The sequence below is a fragment of the Phyllobates terribilis genome, unplaced genomic scaffold (genome assembly GCF_046119375.1).
Source record: "Phyllobates terribilis strain yellow unplaced genomic scaffold, ASM4611937v1 Scaffold_1__5_contigs__length_1240528914, whole genome shotgun sequence".
In the NCBI taxonomy this organism is placed as follows: domain Eukaryota; kingdom Metazoa; phylum Chordata; class Amphibia; order Anura; family Dendrobatidae; genus Phyllobates; species Phyllobates terribilis.
In genome coordinates, this window is record NW_027362761.1 from 294,558,980 (window position 1) to 294,573,529 (window position 14,550).

General features: G+C 41.7%; 1 protein-coding gene across 3 annotated transcripts in view; it reads right to left on the reverse strand.

The window, feature by feature from the left end:
* TTC28 (tetratricopeptide repeat domain 28) overlaps positions 1-14,550 on the reverse strand; it is an 824,287-nt gene that overhangs the window by 226,947 nt on the left and 582,790 nt on the right. For all 3 annotated transcript variants that reach the window (XM_073673179.1, XM_073673184.1, XM_073673189.1), the window contains 4 exons: positions 12,818-13,341; positions 8,061-8,170; positions 2,501-2,630; positions 648-866 (listed from right to left, as the gene is read on the reverse strand). In XM_073673179.1, coding sequence (XP_073529280.1) covers positions 648-866; positions 2,501-2,630; positions 8,061-8,170; positions 12,818-13,341 — 983 coding nt within the window. The remainder of the gene's footprint in view (positions 1-647; positions 867-2,500; positions 2,631-8,060; positions 8,171-12,817; positions 13,342-14,550) is intronic.

Consider the following 14,550-nt stretch of genomic DNA (forward strand, 5'->3'; position numbering starts at 1 on the left):
CAGGCCACATATTGTTCCCAAGCAAAGCCAAAATTAGTAAGAACTATCTTCAGCATAAAGAAGAACAAGGAGTCCTGGAAGTGATGGTATGGCCCCCACAGAGCCATAATCTCACTATTATCAAGTCTATCTTGGACTACATGATGAAGAATAGGTGGAAGGCTATGTCTACAAAAGATCTGTGGTTAGTTCTGCAAGATGTTCAGAACAACCTCCCTGCCATGTTCCTTCAAAAACTGTGTAGAAGTCTACCTAGAAGAACTTAAGCTTTTTTGGAGACAAAAGGGTGGTCATACCAAATATTGATGCAATTTACAGTAGATTTCTCTTTTGATCATTCCCTTTACATTTTCCTAATATACAAAAGTGAGCTAGTAACATTTCTGTTTTAAGAATCATATCTGGGCATCCCGTTAGAATGGAGCAGCTGTATCGATGGGACGGCCCGCGGAAGTCGAGCATGCGCACTGCTGCTCCATATTAACAAGCATAAAAGTGCTTCATTCTGCTAATCGGTGGTGCTCCCAATGGTTGGACCCAAACCGAACTATAAGTTACCACCTATACAGTGGATTGGTGATATCTTCTTTTCACCAAACATCCCCATTAATTAGAAAAAAAAAAAAAGTTATTTCATTCACTCTTACCAGATCCAGGAGCAAGCAGCCAGCTGTAGAGATAGCCCGCAGCCAATGAGTAGTAGAGCACCAGGCCTCTTTGGCTATTTACAGTCTCCAAAATTTGATCAATTGTCACAGGTGTATAAGGATCAGATTCTTGCTGCCCAGTTTGCCGTTCAACAAGCAAATCTGCAAAAGCCCGCGTCCTTCCTCTTTCCGCAACTGCTAAAGCCTCATCATGATGCCCTAAAATATATATTAAACACTTATTATGTAACCTCTTCAATGCTATGTCCCATGGCACACTTTTATCATACTAAGGATGTCAAAGCCATATACGATCCTATAGCAGGACAGTATAAAGTACCTGCATGCTGTAAAGTATTCCTGTGAAATGTTCACCACCTACACCTCTAATCTGTCTCCTAGTTATTATGGCACATGCTGCCTTAATAGTTAAATCTATTCTATGTTTTAGTAATGCCACAGCTCACTAAATGCTGAACTTTGTATGAATATAGCTGTCAGGAGTATTTCCACTTTTTGTACTTACGGTACTTTCTCAGAATAACAATTTCTATAAATAAGTGAAAAGTGCTAGAAAATGGCTCATCTATATTAGCTGCATGTATCTAGGGGTGCAATAAAATAATTACTTATTGGATGCTTTGGTCCTACTTTTTTATATTTTATTGTCCATAGTTGCAAAAGATCACACTGACTGAGTTCTTAATCTCAATTCCTACTGTTAAAAAAAGGTCACAGGTTAATGTATAGAAATTGTCTTTACCAGTCTACAAGTCCGCCGACTATGGGTCTCAAGACGCGAACTAACAGCATCACAGGCATATAAGATGCTTTTACTTTGAGGCATGAGACCCATAGTTGGCCGGAACTTATGGCCATAATAAGGACCAGAAAAAAAAGGAGCTATACAGTAGGGAATATGATCAAATAAAAAATAATTAATAGTTACCAACTAAATCCCCCGCTGCTCCAGTGCCGACAGGACAATGTTCCCAACCGGTCTTTGTATACTTTGTTGCAGCGATTATCAGGGATGGGGAACATTTTTTCTGCCAAGTGCCATTTGGATATTTATACCATTTTTCGGGGGCCGTACAAATCACGCGCTAACTCCCCCTGCAAAGTACGTCCTGATGCTGGCACTGGTGTCAGGACGTAATCTGTCATTGGACACTCCTCAGTGTTGCGTACACGTGCTCACAGAAAAAGAAGAAACGAAAGGGCTGGCGGCCATCAAAACACAGCTGCCGGTTCAAGCACTGCGGTCCCCGGGAATGTGCCTGGGGGCAGGATAAAAGGTCATCGCGGGCCGTAAATGGCCCGTGGGCCTGAGGTTCCGTAGATGATCGCTAGGGGTTGAATCTACTGTAAGAAGCTGCTGAGGAAAGTGATTGGCTGTGGCAGTCATGTAGAAGTACGTGATGTCATAACTGCACAAAAAGTAAACAAAGACCGGCGGGGACCACATGAGCAGCTACACTGCAACAGAAAGAGATTTAACAGGTGATTAATGCTTATTTCCCCATTACAGCACTTTCTCTTCTAGGCTAATTTTTAGAGTTCTAGAAAACCCCTTTAACTCTTATCTGAGGTTCAGATTATCATACATTTAGGTCAGCGGATGTTCAATTTGAAGATTTTTACCCATTTTTTCTAGTGCCAAGGAAGATCATTCTGTCATTGTGATTAAAGGGAGAGAAAAGTTGTCTGTTGTTGGAGTATATGCCATGGACAGAAGATAAATCCTTATGTGATGATGTACAGACAGCAGTGCATTATTTGTGTGTGACAGGTCCCTGTAAGTGCCATGACAACAGCCCTTGTCTGTGACTGAGGAATGCCGTTATTCTTACCAAGACTGATGAGCACCCGCTGCAGAGCCTGGTAAGACGACGTCTGCAGATCAAAGAGGGAGAGCTTGTAGTCCGTGCTGAGCTGCGCCTCACGCCGTATTGTTTCAAATAACGCTGAGGCTCGGTAAAGCTGAAACCAGAGAGAACACTTTGCTCATTAAATATCTGACAACCTGTCGTGAAATGCGAGTGTCCTTAGGGGACTGATGCTATTTTGGTCATTTCATACTATTGTAATTAAACTAGAATTATGCCAGCCAGTCTGAAGGAAGAGCAGATGCTGTGGTATATTTATTTACAGTATGTGGTATGTTTTCATTTATGGTTATTGATTATGCTACATTTCTGAAACATGAGCCAACTGCGGCACAACCAAGCATGTGAAATGAGACATATATTCATTTATTTATGAAAAGGTGCAGGAGAGAATGTAAATATAGTCCAGACAAACAGAAATCTTTGTAATAATATGGCTTCATACAAAAAAGCTACTAGCAAAAATACAGCATTATGGCTTTCTTGAACTACAATACTGATGATCTGATTTCTGCGGTAATGATGCAGTTAAGGAGGACCTGTCACTTGCTTAAAATAATTGAGTTAAATAACTTGTAAAAATCCCTAAGCTCCCTTCATTCTGACACTTTTTTCTGTTTTACACTGCGTCTCTCCAGCGCAGAGATATTCAGATTTGTGACTTTTGGAGCGCACTCTGTGAAATCTCAGCTTGTAGCCCAACTGGGCGTTTCTTCAGAGTCATCTCCAGGGGCGGGCACTTTCACCCCTCCCTCCCACATTCTGCCAATCACAGATGGACAATGTCTGGTACTGCTAGATGGCTAGATCAGCAGCTGAGGTGTGATTTGCAGCATCTGGGAGGGAGGAGTGAAAGTGCCCGCCCCTGGAGATGACTCTGAAGAAACGCCCAGTTGCACTACAAGCAGCCATTTAACATATTACTCTCCAAAACCAATAAATGTGAATGGAGTGACGCAGCACAAAATGGAGAAAAAAAGCCGCAGAATCAAAGGAGCTTTGGTATTTACTTTTTTGAGCATGTGACAAGTCCTCTTTAATGGGATTGTCCAATTTTAATAGCCCCACGATGAAGAATAAACTGCAAAACTCTATACATACTTTTCAGACTGGCACCATTCCTCTGATGTTAGCGCTGTGTCACCAGTCACCTGACATAAACAAATCTCTTGTGACCACTGCTGCCACTGATCAGCTGCAGGCTTTACAGTTTTGTCCAAGCAGAAAAACAGTGTTTCTTCAGCTTAGATTAAACTATGAAACATTTCACCCATTGCAATGAAAAAAGTCAAATCTGGGTTACAGAAACACTCCCACCTATATATATTTTATTAGATATCTTTATATGTGCATGTAATGTAGTGTGAGTATATTAATATATTCACCTACCGCTGCTCTCTCTGGGTTCCAACAATGTTCTGCTCCTCTTCTCAGTGTTGTCACCACAATTCAGACTAGCCGAGTCACTCTAGTCTCTATGCGTAAGCCAGAAGTCTCTTTTACAGTGAAAGGCTACGGAGCCTGGTTCTGAGCCTGGTTCTGATGCTCCATAGACTTGCATTATAAAAGTCACTTCTGGGTCACGGAGGGTGCAGTGTGACCCAGACAGTCTGCAGAGGGGTGATGTCACTGAGAAGAGGAGCAGAACAGCGCTGGACACCAGTAGATGAGTAGATTAATAAACTCACACTACATTACATACATATATTTAATAAAAAGAATATAGATTGAAGTGCTTCTTTAACAGCCGCAGCAGAAATTTCCTATTTATGCTGCAGATATTGTCTGCAGAATGTCCATAACATTTCTTAAAATATCATACATAGTACTGCTACCTTAATACATAGCAGGTTTGCGGATAGAAAATCTGTTGTGTAAGTGCCCAATGTACATATAACCTAACTGACTGAGGTCAGCCACCAGGTCACCATCACACTTTACCAGGCACAACCTCGCATTGCAGCTCAGTCGTAATTACTTGAGATCTCTGAGTATATTAACATTACTGTGCAGTGTTTTGAAGTAGGGGTATTTGACTTGCACTATTTATTATCAGAAATGTGTTTGGGACATAATTTTGTGGCACATACTAATATATAATGATTACAGATTTTCCTCCAGCACTTGATAGTACAGCCTTCCCCCCAAACTGCACAGCTGTCTAGTTCTCCAAAATGGCTGCAGATGGAGGAGCATGTGACCATCAGCCTCCTCTAACTGGAAAACATCTGCAGTGTTTTTCAATTGGAGGAGGCTGACGGACTGGTCTGGTTACATGCACCTCAATAAGCACTATTTTGACAACAGAAGTGATATGCAGTCTGTCAAGATGTGGGTGATCTTAAAGGGGTGGTCCACCTTTGTGAACAATTTTTTTTCTTACTTAGATGCATGCAATTAGGGCTAAAAATCAACGTTGCATTTGGATGGCATTAAAAATTTTGCACCGTTATACTCCTATAGCCTCGGTATTAGGGCTTGCTCACATGGGAGTATACATCAGATGAGTGCTATCCAATGTTTTATTGGATAGCACTTGGACCAATGTTATTCTATGGGGAAGTGCTGATCAGATTTTTTTCTCATATCTATTTGGGATTGCAGCAAGATGAGTTTTGCGCACATCGGATGCCACCCACCTATTCAAGTCTACGGGTGCATGAAAATCATTGGACTGCACTCGGAGGATTTCCTCGGACTCACAGAATGGAGAAGATGGAGAAATTTTGTTCTCAATCTTCTCCTCATCTGCAGTAAGATTCTCTCATTCGAGAAAATCGGAGCACAGTAAGATGACACTGATCAGAGTTTGGTCCAAGTGTAATTTACACTGCTTTACAATGACTATTGCTGGCTGCAGAATGAGTTATTGGGGTTGACCACATTATCTTTACTTTATTAGATGAGTTTTGGACATGATTTTGTGTACATTTACTATTATATAGGTATGACAGATTCTTCTCCTTAACTTGTTAGTGCAGCTTTCCTCACAGACTGCATGGCTCTTCAGTCCATACAATGGCTGCTGGTGGAGGAACATGTTGCCAGACCTGTCCATCAGTTTCATTCACATGAGAAAACTGCTCTCTGACTGAGTACTCCACCCCTAAGCCTCAGGCGGTTTTAATTGCAGCAGGATCTTGCTTTCCCATGCACATGCAGACTTTAGGCTCTAAGAGAGGATTCACATTAGGTAGGTTCCTGGCAATGAGAAATGCCTTACCGTGGCTGCTGGGTATACATGAATTGGACAATTTATGCGCTAAGATTTCTTATTTATTTCTATGTTCTAGAGCAGTAATGCTATTCAGATTTCATATATTTCATGTTTGCATGCTATAGCGCTACAGAGTGCTACTTTATTTGTTAGTTGTATATGGAGGTGGCTACTCTTAATAAGCACCTGTTCTGTTTTGGAAGTGATGGTCAGTCTTTTGATATTTCTATTGGAGGAGATTGATGGACAAGTCTGGTCACATGTTCCTCTACCGGCAGCCATTTTATGGACTGAAGAGCCATGGAGTCTATGAGGAAAGTGTCACTAACAAGAGGAGGAGGAGAACTTGTCATACCAACATAATAGTAAGTGCCACATATATTGTGCCCAACACATCTGATAAAGTAATGATAGTGTGGCCGACCCGGTTAACTCATTCTGCAACGAGCAACAGACAGAGTAATAAAGTGGCTATAGATGGTGCAACATTTTTAATGAAACCAATTACAAAAATATTTTTTAGCCCCAATTGCATGCATTTAAGTAAGAAAAAAATTGTCTCCAAAGGTGGAAAACCCCTTTAACAAAGAAGAACCTGTTAATATATATTGGTAAACTCCATAAAATCATATCCTCACCTCATTTAAATAAAAAAGATGCACAAGCCCTTTAATGGAAACATATAAGGTGGGAAATGTGTAATGTTGCAAATGATCGAGAAGTAAAATGTCTCCATGCTTCAGTAGTAGGATGCTATAGTCTCTTTGTCATTAATATTTGCTCTTTTTAATATTTTTGTGCTTCCATCAGCATGTTCATTAATGCTGGGTGCACATACACATAATTTGATGTACTGTCTTAATATAAATGGAATGTATTATTTATTGTTGTATCTTTAATATTTTATTTCTTCCTGAGATTTAATAGGTTAAGGATCTTAAAGTATAATTGAAGAAAATGCGCCAGTGTGTACAAGAACAATAAACACCGCGCAGGACTCAGATGTGCAGTGTTTAGTTTGGAGGCCTGAAAATTATTTAATATAGCAATGATACCATTATTTAGGTAAGGCCTTGCTTAAAATGGCTCCATAAAGTGGGAAACAACTCTACAAATATGTGTATGACACTAATCTGCCTCTCTATCATATGAATCCTTTAAGGGGTTGACCACTATTCGGACAGTCATTTCTTCATATTCTTAATATTTCCACCATGTTAAATAATGACAGCTATATTCACCTCCAGTGTGGATACCATTACAGTGATGTCGGTGCTTGCTCTCCCGGGGCTCGTGTGACATTGTTATGTTATGCGAGCCCTGTAGTCAATCAGCAGTTGCTTCCATCAAACTTCCTTAGGACAAAACTGACACCCAGAAGAAGTGAGAGCTGCTACTCTATGATCTCCTCCAGAAGTCAGTTACATCCAGAAGAGGTAATTGTGAAGCGGCCGTTGATTGGCTGCAGGGTTCACATGACATAAAAATGTCATGCAAGCCCCGGGAGAGAAGGCACCAACATCGGTGCAACAACGCCCATACCAGAGGTGAGTATAGTTGTTATTATTTTACATGGGGGAAAAATAGTGATTGAGATGAGTTTGTCCAAGTAGTGGACAGCCCATTTTAGGAAATGATACAGTTGGACTTAATATCAGATTGGGAAGGGTCCGACTCTGGGCATCTCCACCGATCAACTGATTGAAGGAGCCACAAATCGCACGAGCAGTGACACAGCTCCTTACTGTATATGGCAAGGTCTCAGCCATAAATATGAAAGGGCATACTACTCACGGCCACTACACAATGTATGGAGCTGTGGTGGTTCTGGTTCTCCATAGCCTCTTCCATCAGCTGATCAAAGGAGGTGCTGGTTTGAGCCCTAACTGAACTAATATTGTTCAGGGATATCATGTTTGGACGGAATGTGAAGGCTGCAGCCAATCAATGGCCCCTGATTGGATGCAGCCATCATGTGACATTGGTTATGACAAGAGACTGTCAGGGGACATGGTAGGCAGTGTGTAGGAGCGCCGTCGGTCCAGGGGTGGGTACAGGCTTTTTTTTTTTTTTAATTCCCCAACTTGGGTCCTTACACAATAACTTTTAAAGTTAGGGAAAAAGCCCTTTCAACAAGCTATTGGTGGTCTCAGATATGTTGATGAAAAAAAAAGAATTACAATTGTTATAAGTTTTGCTTCATGGAATAACATTTTCTTTAAAGCGTGCTTCTAAACCACACAGCGTAATCATATCCATCTTTCCCTTCAGTGTATGTATAATTCCATGACTGATACAAGCACTGACCTGGTGTTGAGCTTCTTCCAAATTCCCACTTGCCCAAAGCGAAAGTCCAAGCCGATGTCTAATTTTTGCTTCATCCTCTCTGCGGGCCAGCTGTTCTGCTAACCTCAAGCCTTTGTGTAAGACAAACAAGCAGAATGTAAGCTAATGTACACATGATCGTTCCCTCATCGACACATTAGAGATGGTTAATAAAGGGATCATCTTTCTAACGCTGAGCCAACTTCTCATGTTTGTATAAACACTTGAGTCATTCACAGAAAAGGTTCATTTCATGCTTCTATTCCAAATCCATATTTGTCAAGCAATATACGAGTGTTCCTGTCCAACTGTACTGTTTATTCAACATTGGAGCCCTGGGGGAAATGGTTCTCATCGAGGAGTTCCAGCTTGTGTATGGTGTCCTACAGGGGATCTTCATGGCTAAAAAGTAAGCAAACAAGCTATCCTCCAGAACTAACAGTACTGTTAAAGTAGCACTCCAGCACTATGTTTGCACCTACAATCCTTACTCATCAGCAATTCATTAGTGGTGTTAAGGCCCCGTCACACTTAGCGACGCTGCAGCAATCCCGACAACGATACGACCTGTCAGGGATCGTTGCTGCGTCGCTATGTGGTCGCTGGTGAGCTGTCAAACAGGCAGGCTCACCAACGATCAGGGGAGCAGCGACATCGTGGAAAGAATCTTTCCACGATGTCCTGCTCCTGGTTACCAGCCTGCTGAAGCAGGAGCAGGCTGGTAACCATGATAAACAGCGGGTTACTAGGGGCACACGCGCACCTAGTAACCTGCTGTTTATCATGGTTACCACTCTGCTATGGTGAGAGGGAGGTTACCGCTCACAGTAGCAGAGTGGTAACCATGATAAACAGCGGGTTACTAAGTGCGCTTGCGCCCCTAATAACCCGCTGTTTATCATGGTTACCAGCCTGATCGCTGCTCCCGCTGGTCACACACAGCGATCTGTGCTGACCAACGGGAGGGCAACGACCAAGAAAAGGTCCAGGACATTCTGCAGCGATCAGCGACCTCACAGCAGGGGCCTGATCGCTGCAAAGTGTCACACATAGCGACATCGCTGGTGAGGTCGCTGTTGCGTCACCAAAACCGTGACTCAGCAGCGATCTCGCTAGCGATCTCGCTATGTGAGACGAGGGCTTTAGACTATGGTCAAATCTGCATTGGAGGCTTTGTCGCAGATCTAGCCCAAAAATTCGGACAAAATAGCGCAGTCTTCCCAATAAGACTAATGGAAACTAAAAACACCATGAAAGTTAATTTACTTTATCCTCGTTAGGAGGTCAGTAACAGATGATGATGACAGCATAACTTAAAGGGGTTGTCCACTACTTGGACAACCGCTTCTCAATCCCTATGTTTTTTCCCCCTTGTAAAAAAATAACATCTATACTCAGCTATGATATGGTGAGGAGAGTAAATTGGCCGCAGGGACTGCATGACATAACAATGTGACATAACAAAAGCAGCAGTTCTCACTTCCTCTGGATTTGTCCAAAGGAGGGGAGAGTGAAGCCAAAGCTGATGTCACAGGATCCCTCTGAGGGGCAATGCCAACACAGCTGGAATGGTGCCAGCACCAAAGGTGAATGTAAGTGTTATTTTGTTATTTATTTGAAGCATGAGGATTGAGAAGGGGTCGTCAGAGTGGTGGACAACCCCTTTAACATCTCATGCTTAGCAGATCTTAGGCTCCTCCCTCATCCAAGCTCTGTCCTCCTTCTTCTTCAGTATGTCACTCCATGAAACATGATTTCTGCCTAACTTTGCATTCACGCATCATTTTTACACGGCCCGTGATCGGGAACTGTTCATGTCAGGAGATTCGCAGTTGGGCAGGCAGGACATTGCTGCCCGATCATGGTCCGTGTAAAAATGATATGTGAATACAATTGTTTATATACGAGATAGTGGTAGAGAAGGTCCATTCAATGATTAGTTGCAGAGTTTCAATAACGATAACGATCTCCAGTATCTGTGTGTGCTGTGTGCAGTTTCAGCCTGTCCCTCTGTGTCTAGCTTGTAAGAACAGCAGATAGGATTCAACAGGGACTAGGAGCACATTAGATGTTCTTCTACTGCTGTACCTCCAGATTTTTCTTACTAAGGAAAGAAGCGAGAGACTTCAGGAACTATTTGAATCTCTATAAAGAGGGACTACACTGATAACCTTGAGCATGACTGTGCTACCAAAATGCAAATTGCCTCTTCAGCTAGAGAGAGGACTTGAACTCTATAGCGCCACCTATTGGAAGCAGCAATCCTACAAGTCACAATCAGCCCGTTAACGAGTCATGCAATATGACTTAGGATAAAAGCCAATTCAGAATCTCAATTTGCAGACACGGTGTTTCGGGCTGTTGGCCCTCGTCAGTACAAAGTATGAGAACTGATTTGACTAGGTGAGAGGCTCTGGACTGAGGTCTAACGGGGTAACGTTTCTCCTTATGGAGAGTGACACACCAGCTCTGGCACGTCAAGGTAAGGAGGCTTATTCGCCATGCAATGCTCCTCTGGGAAATTTAATCTGAAAATTGCCTCTTCAGAGAAAAAGAGGACTTGTACTCTATAGCGCCACCTATTGGAAGCAGCAATCCTATGACCAACCAAATATCATCCATGTACTTTGGATTGCTAGGATACACCATTAGTTATTGATGTCTAATCCTGCAAATGAACTAGTAGCGATACCGCTATTCCTTCACTGTTCATTTGAATGGATTATTATTCCAACTCCCTGAACACTACAGGGAATAAGCTGAAGGGTTGGACACCGCCTAAACATAATGTCATATTTGATAACAATTATGAGAACATTCAACTGATGAAGTCCGCCAATGGCTGCCATCTTGGTACTATTGTGAAGCCCAGCCGTAGATTGGGCTTGATAGGAGACCATCACTTACACTAGATACTGCAATACATTAAATACAATATATAGGAGAAAAATTTGTCAAAAGATCACAGGTTGAGGTCAAGCAAAAAAATCAAATGACCCCTCTTCTTCCACTTTAAAAATAAATAAATTAAAGAATAAAAATAAAACATATATGGTATCGTTGTGTCCCTAAAAAGTCTGATCTATTAAAATATAAAAGTAATCAACTTAAATATTGCATGCAGTAAAAATATATATTTTTTATATCTCCGTAGTCGTACTGACCTGAAGAATCACACTGCCTGGTAATTTTTACAGCACAATGAATGGTGTAAAAATTAAACCCAAAAAAATGATAGAGGAATTTAATTTTACCATTTTGTCCCACTTGGAATTTTTATTATGTTTTTCTATTGATTATATTGTAAAATGAATAGTGCCAAGTGAAAGGGTTAAAAAGTATCAACCAGTGAAGACTTGCAATTTTTCTTTTTTCTATCTGTTTGCTAATGCAGTACAAAGATATATGTTTCTCTTCTGTATGCTCTATGTTGCCGTTCATTAGTGCTTTCAACAGCTCTATTTGCTGTCAGTGAATTTAATTATTTCGCACTTACAGGCAGTGGAGGAAAATCTGCCAAGATCATGTTCAGCTAGCACAGGTGATAATAGTATCCGACGTCCCCGATGAAGCAAGCTGCGCACCTACGTCAGCACCATGTAGGACAAGTTTGCAGCCTTTGAATATGAACATGAATGGTTTTCTTCACTGGCAGCAAGAGAGACCATCCTGGTGATGTTATGCATGTTTAGCTGCCAATCTGAAGAAATAAGGATCAGCACAGAAGAAGCCTGAGCCTCTGGTGAGACAGGCGGCTGATGCTGCTGAGATGGAGACCAATTCATACCAACGTCAATAATGGAGGGCTAAAAAGCATCTAAGCAGCTAAGACTAAAGACAATAACTATAGATAGTGACTTGGACTTGTTCACAAACTGCGTTTTTAACACTTTTTTTTCCATGGAAAAGTTCGCATTTTACATTTTTTTGTACCAGCAAAGTGAATGAGGTTTCTGAAATATCAGGCACATGCTACTTACTTATTACTTGCAAATTTGAACCATCAAAGTGAGATTTTTTACCCGCAGCATGTCAAATCTTTCAGTGTTTTTGCAGCATTTTTGAGCCAGTCCAATGAATGGGAAAAAGTTGGAAGTAAAAGCACATTAAAGGGAATCAATCAGCAGGATTTTGCTGTGTAATCTGAGGACAGCATGTTGTATGGGTTAAAACACAGATTTCGGCGATGCTTCTCCCATCTAGCTGCGTGGTTTTGTTTGGTTGCAATAACTGTTTTACCACCAGGGGCTTATCATTGCTGGGCACACAGCAGGGCATGCATCCTAGTCCGACACGCCCCCCCCCTATGATGAGCAGCTCACTGTCTATGGACTTTTTACATACAGAGCCTGGTGGGGTGGGGCTAGCTTCCTCAGCTCTGCTGTATTGCTAAATCTAAAAGATCTGACTGAGTCAGAACGGCTGCACCCAGTAATCTAAGTGATACATCGTTGGATTCAGCTTCTCTTTGTCTACGTCATGATGCTACTCTCACATGAGGTAGCAAAAAACTGCTGACAGATTTCCTTTGAAAAACGTGCGCATTCTATGCAGCATGTTTCCTGCCAATGCTGGTTTTTTTGGTGCAGAAAAATCTGCTGCAAATACTCAACGTGTGCATAAAGCCTTACATTTCATCGTAAACACCGCACTTTAACATTCACTGTATATATCGTATTTTGGATGACATTTTTATCATTATTACTTTGTGAACATTCTGTGGACATTCTGGAACTTACCTTCTTGTAAGTACATCACGGCTTGAGAATAGTTCTGTAATGCATGATGAGTCCTTCCCAGACTGCTGTAAGCTAATGTCTTTGCTACCAAGTCATTCATTTCTGCTGCAATGCTAAGGTGCTGTTCCTGATAAACCACCGCTCTCTCAAAGTTTCCCAGAGATTCATAGGTTAGTCCCAGATTTCCATAAGCCCGGGCTTGGCAAGATGGATTGTTGGTTTCTTCTGCTATCTGTAAGTCCAGCTGATGGTACTGTAACGCTGTATCAAATTCTCCCATCTGCTGATACACTCCACCAAGACCGCAGGCCGCATCACTCTCCAGTATCTGGTCTTTCATTTCTCGGGCAATGTTTAATTGACGTTCTAGACAGGATATTGCTTGCTCATAATTACCTAGCTGACTGTGCAAATTACCCAGTTCACCATATGCCTGGGCTTTATTTGATGTCTCCCCAAGTTCATGAGCAACCACAAGTCTCTTTTCAAAGCATACAAGTGACTGCTGTAAATTCCCCATGGACCTAGAGTAAACAGAAAATGGGAAAAAGTGTTCTTAAGACTTCAAAATAAGCCAACATGAGCGTGCTTCATTCGCCTATATTAAACATTGCTCACTTTTACATCTCTATGTGCTGTATATTTGTAGGCTTTACTACAGTTCTGCAAAGTATAAAAAACTGTTAGTAGGGATATTTCATCTTATAAAGTAATTGTAAATCACGAGGATATGTTATCACTTCAAGATCGGATGGAATCCTTCATCATGAACCCCACCAATCCTGGGGATGAAGAGGACGCAGCACTGGTTCTAGTGACTCAAACCTTGGAATTAGAAGAGGATGAAGCGCTGCAGCAGTATTGGTACCTCTTCATTCTCAGGATCAGAGTGGTTTGATCCCAACTGATTATTAAAGAAGCACAAAATATTTACCCTCTTAATATACTGCAGTCATCATATTATATAGCACTGTGTACTTACAATTGCTCATTTTGCCCTTCTACCCAGTTAATTCTTCTCTTTTCCATTAGGTCTATGACATCACATGATTAAAAACTGACTAGTGGAATCCTTCTAAACTCTAAGTAGAAACAGGAGATCAGTTTTCCCTGTATGAGTCATTAGTCACTGCAAAAGTCAATGGCAGGGGGGAGTAGGAACAGCAGCTGGGTCAGAAGCTGAAGAAAGGAATGATAAAAGCAGGGACAAGAGACTTCCTGCTTCTACATAAAGCAGAGAAAAGAGAAGAATTAGCTGGGTAGAAGGGCAAAACAAGCAATTGTAAGTACACAGTGCCATATAATATAATGACTGCAATATATTAAGAGGATAAAAATTTTGATGGGAGTGCTTATTTAACCCCTTCACGATTGATGACGTATATTTACATCATCGGCAGTGTCCCTGACTTTAAATCAGCCATCAAGTACCTCCAACAGCCGAAGCTAGAGCCGAGATCCACCTGCAGCTGTAAACTAGTTAAATGCTGCTGTCAATCATTTAATACGCGCAGACAGGATGTGCTTCATTGATCCTGACCATCGGCGCGCCCGTCACGTGATCACGGGGTGCCGATGGGTTGTCATGACAGCTGGGGGTCTCAAGAAGACCCCCGTGCCTATCATAACGATCCTCCTGTGAACACCTGTCCATGGTGGGCGTGCATAGGAGATCATGATTTTTGCAATACATAGCAATGCAGAATGCAATAAAAGGCAAAACATCGTATCTA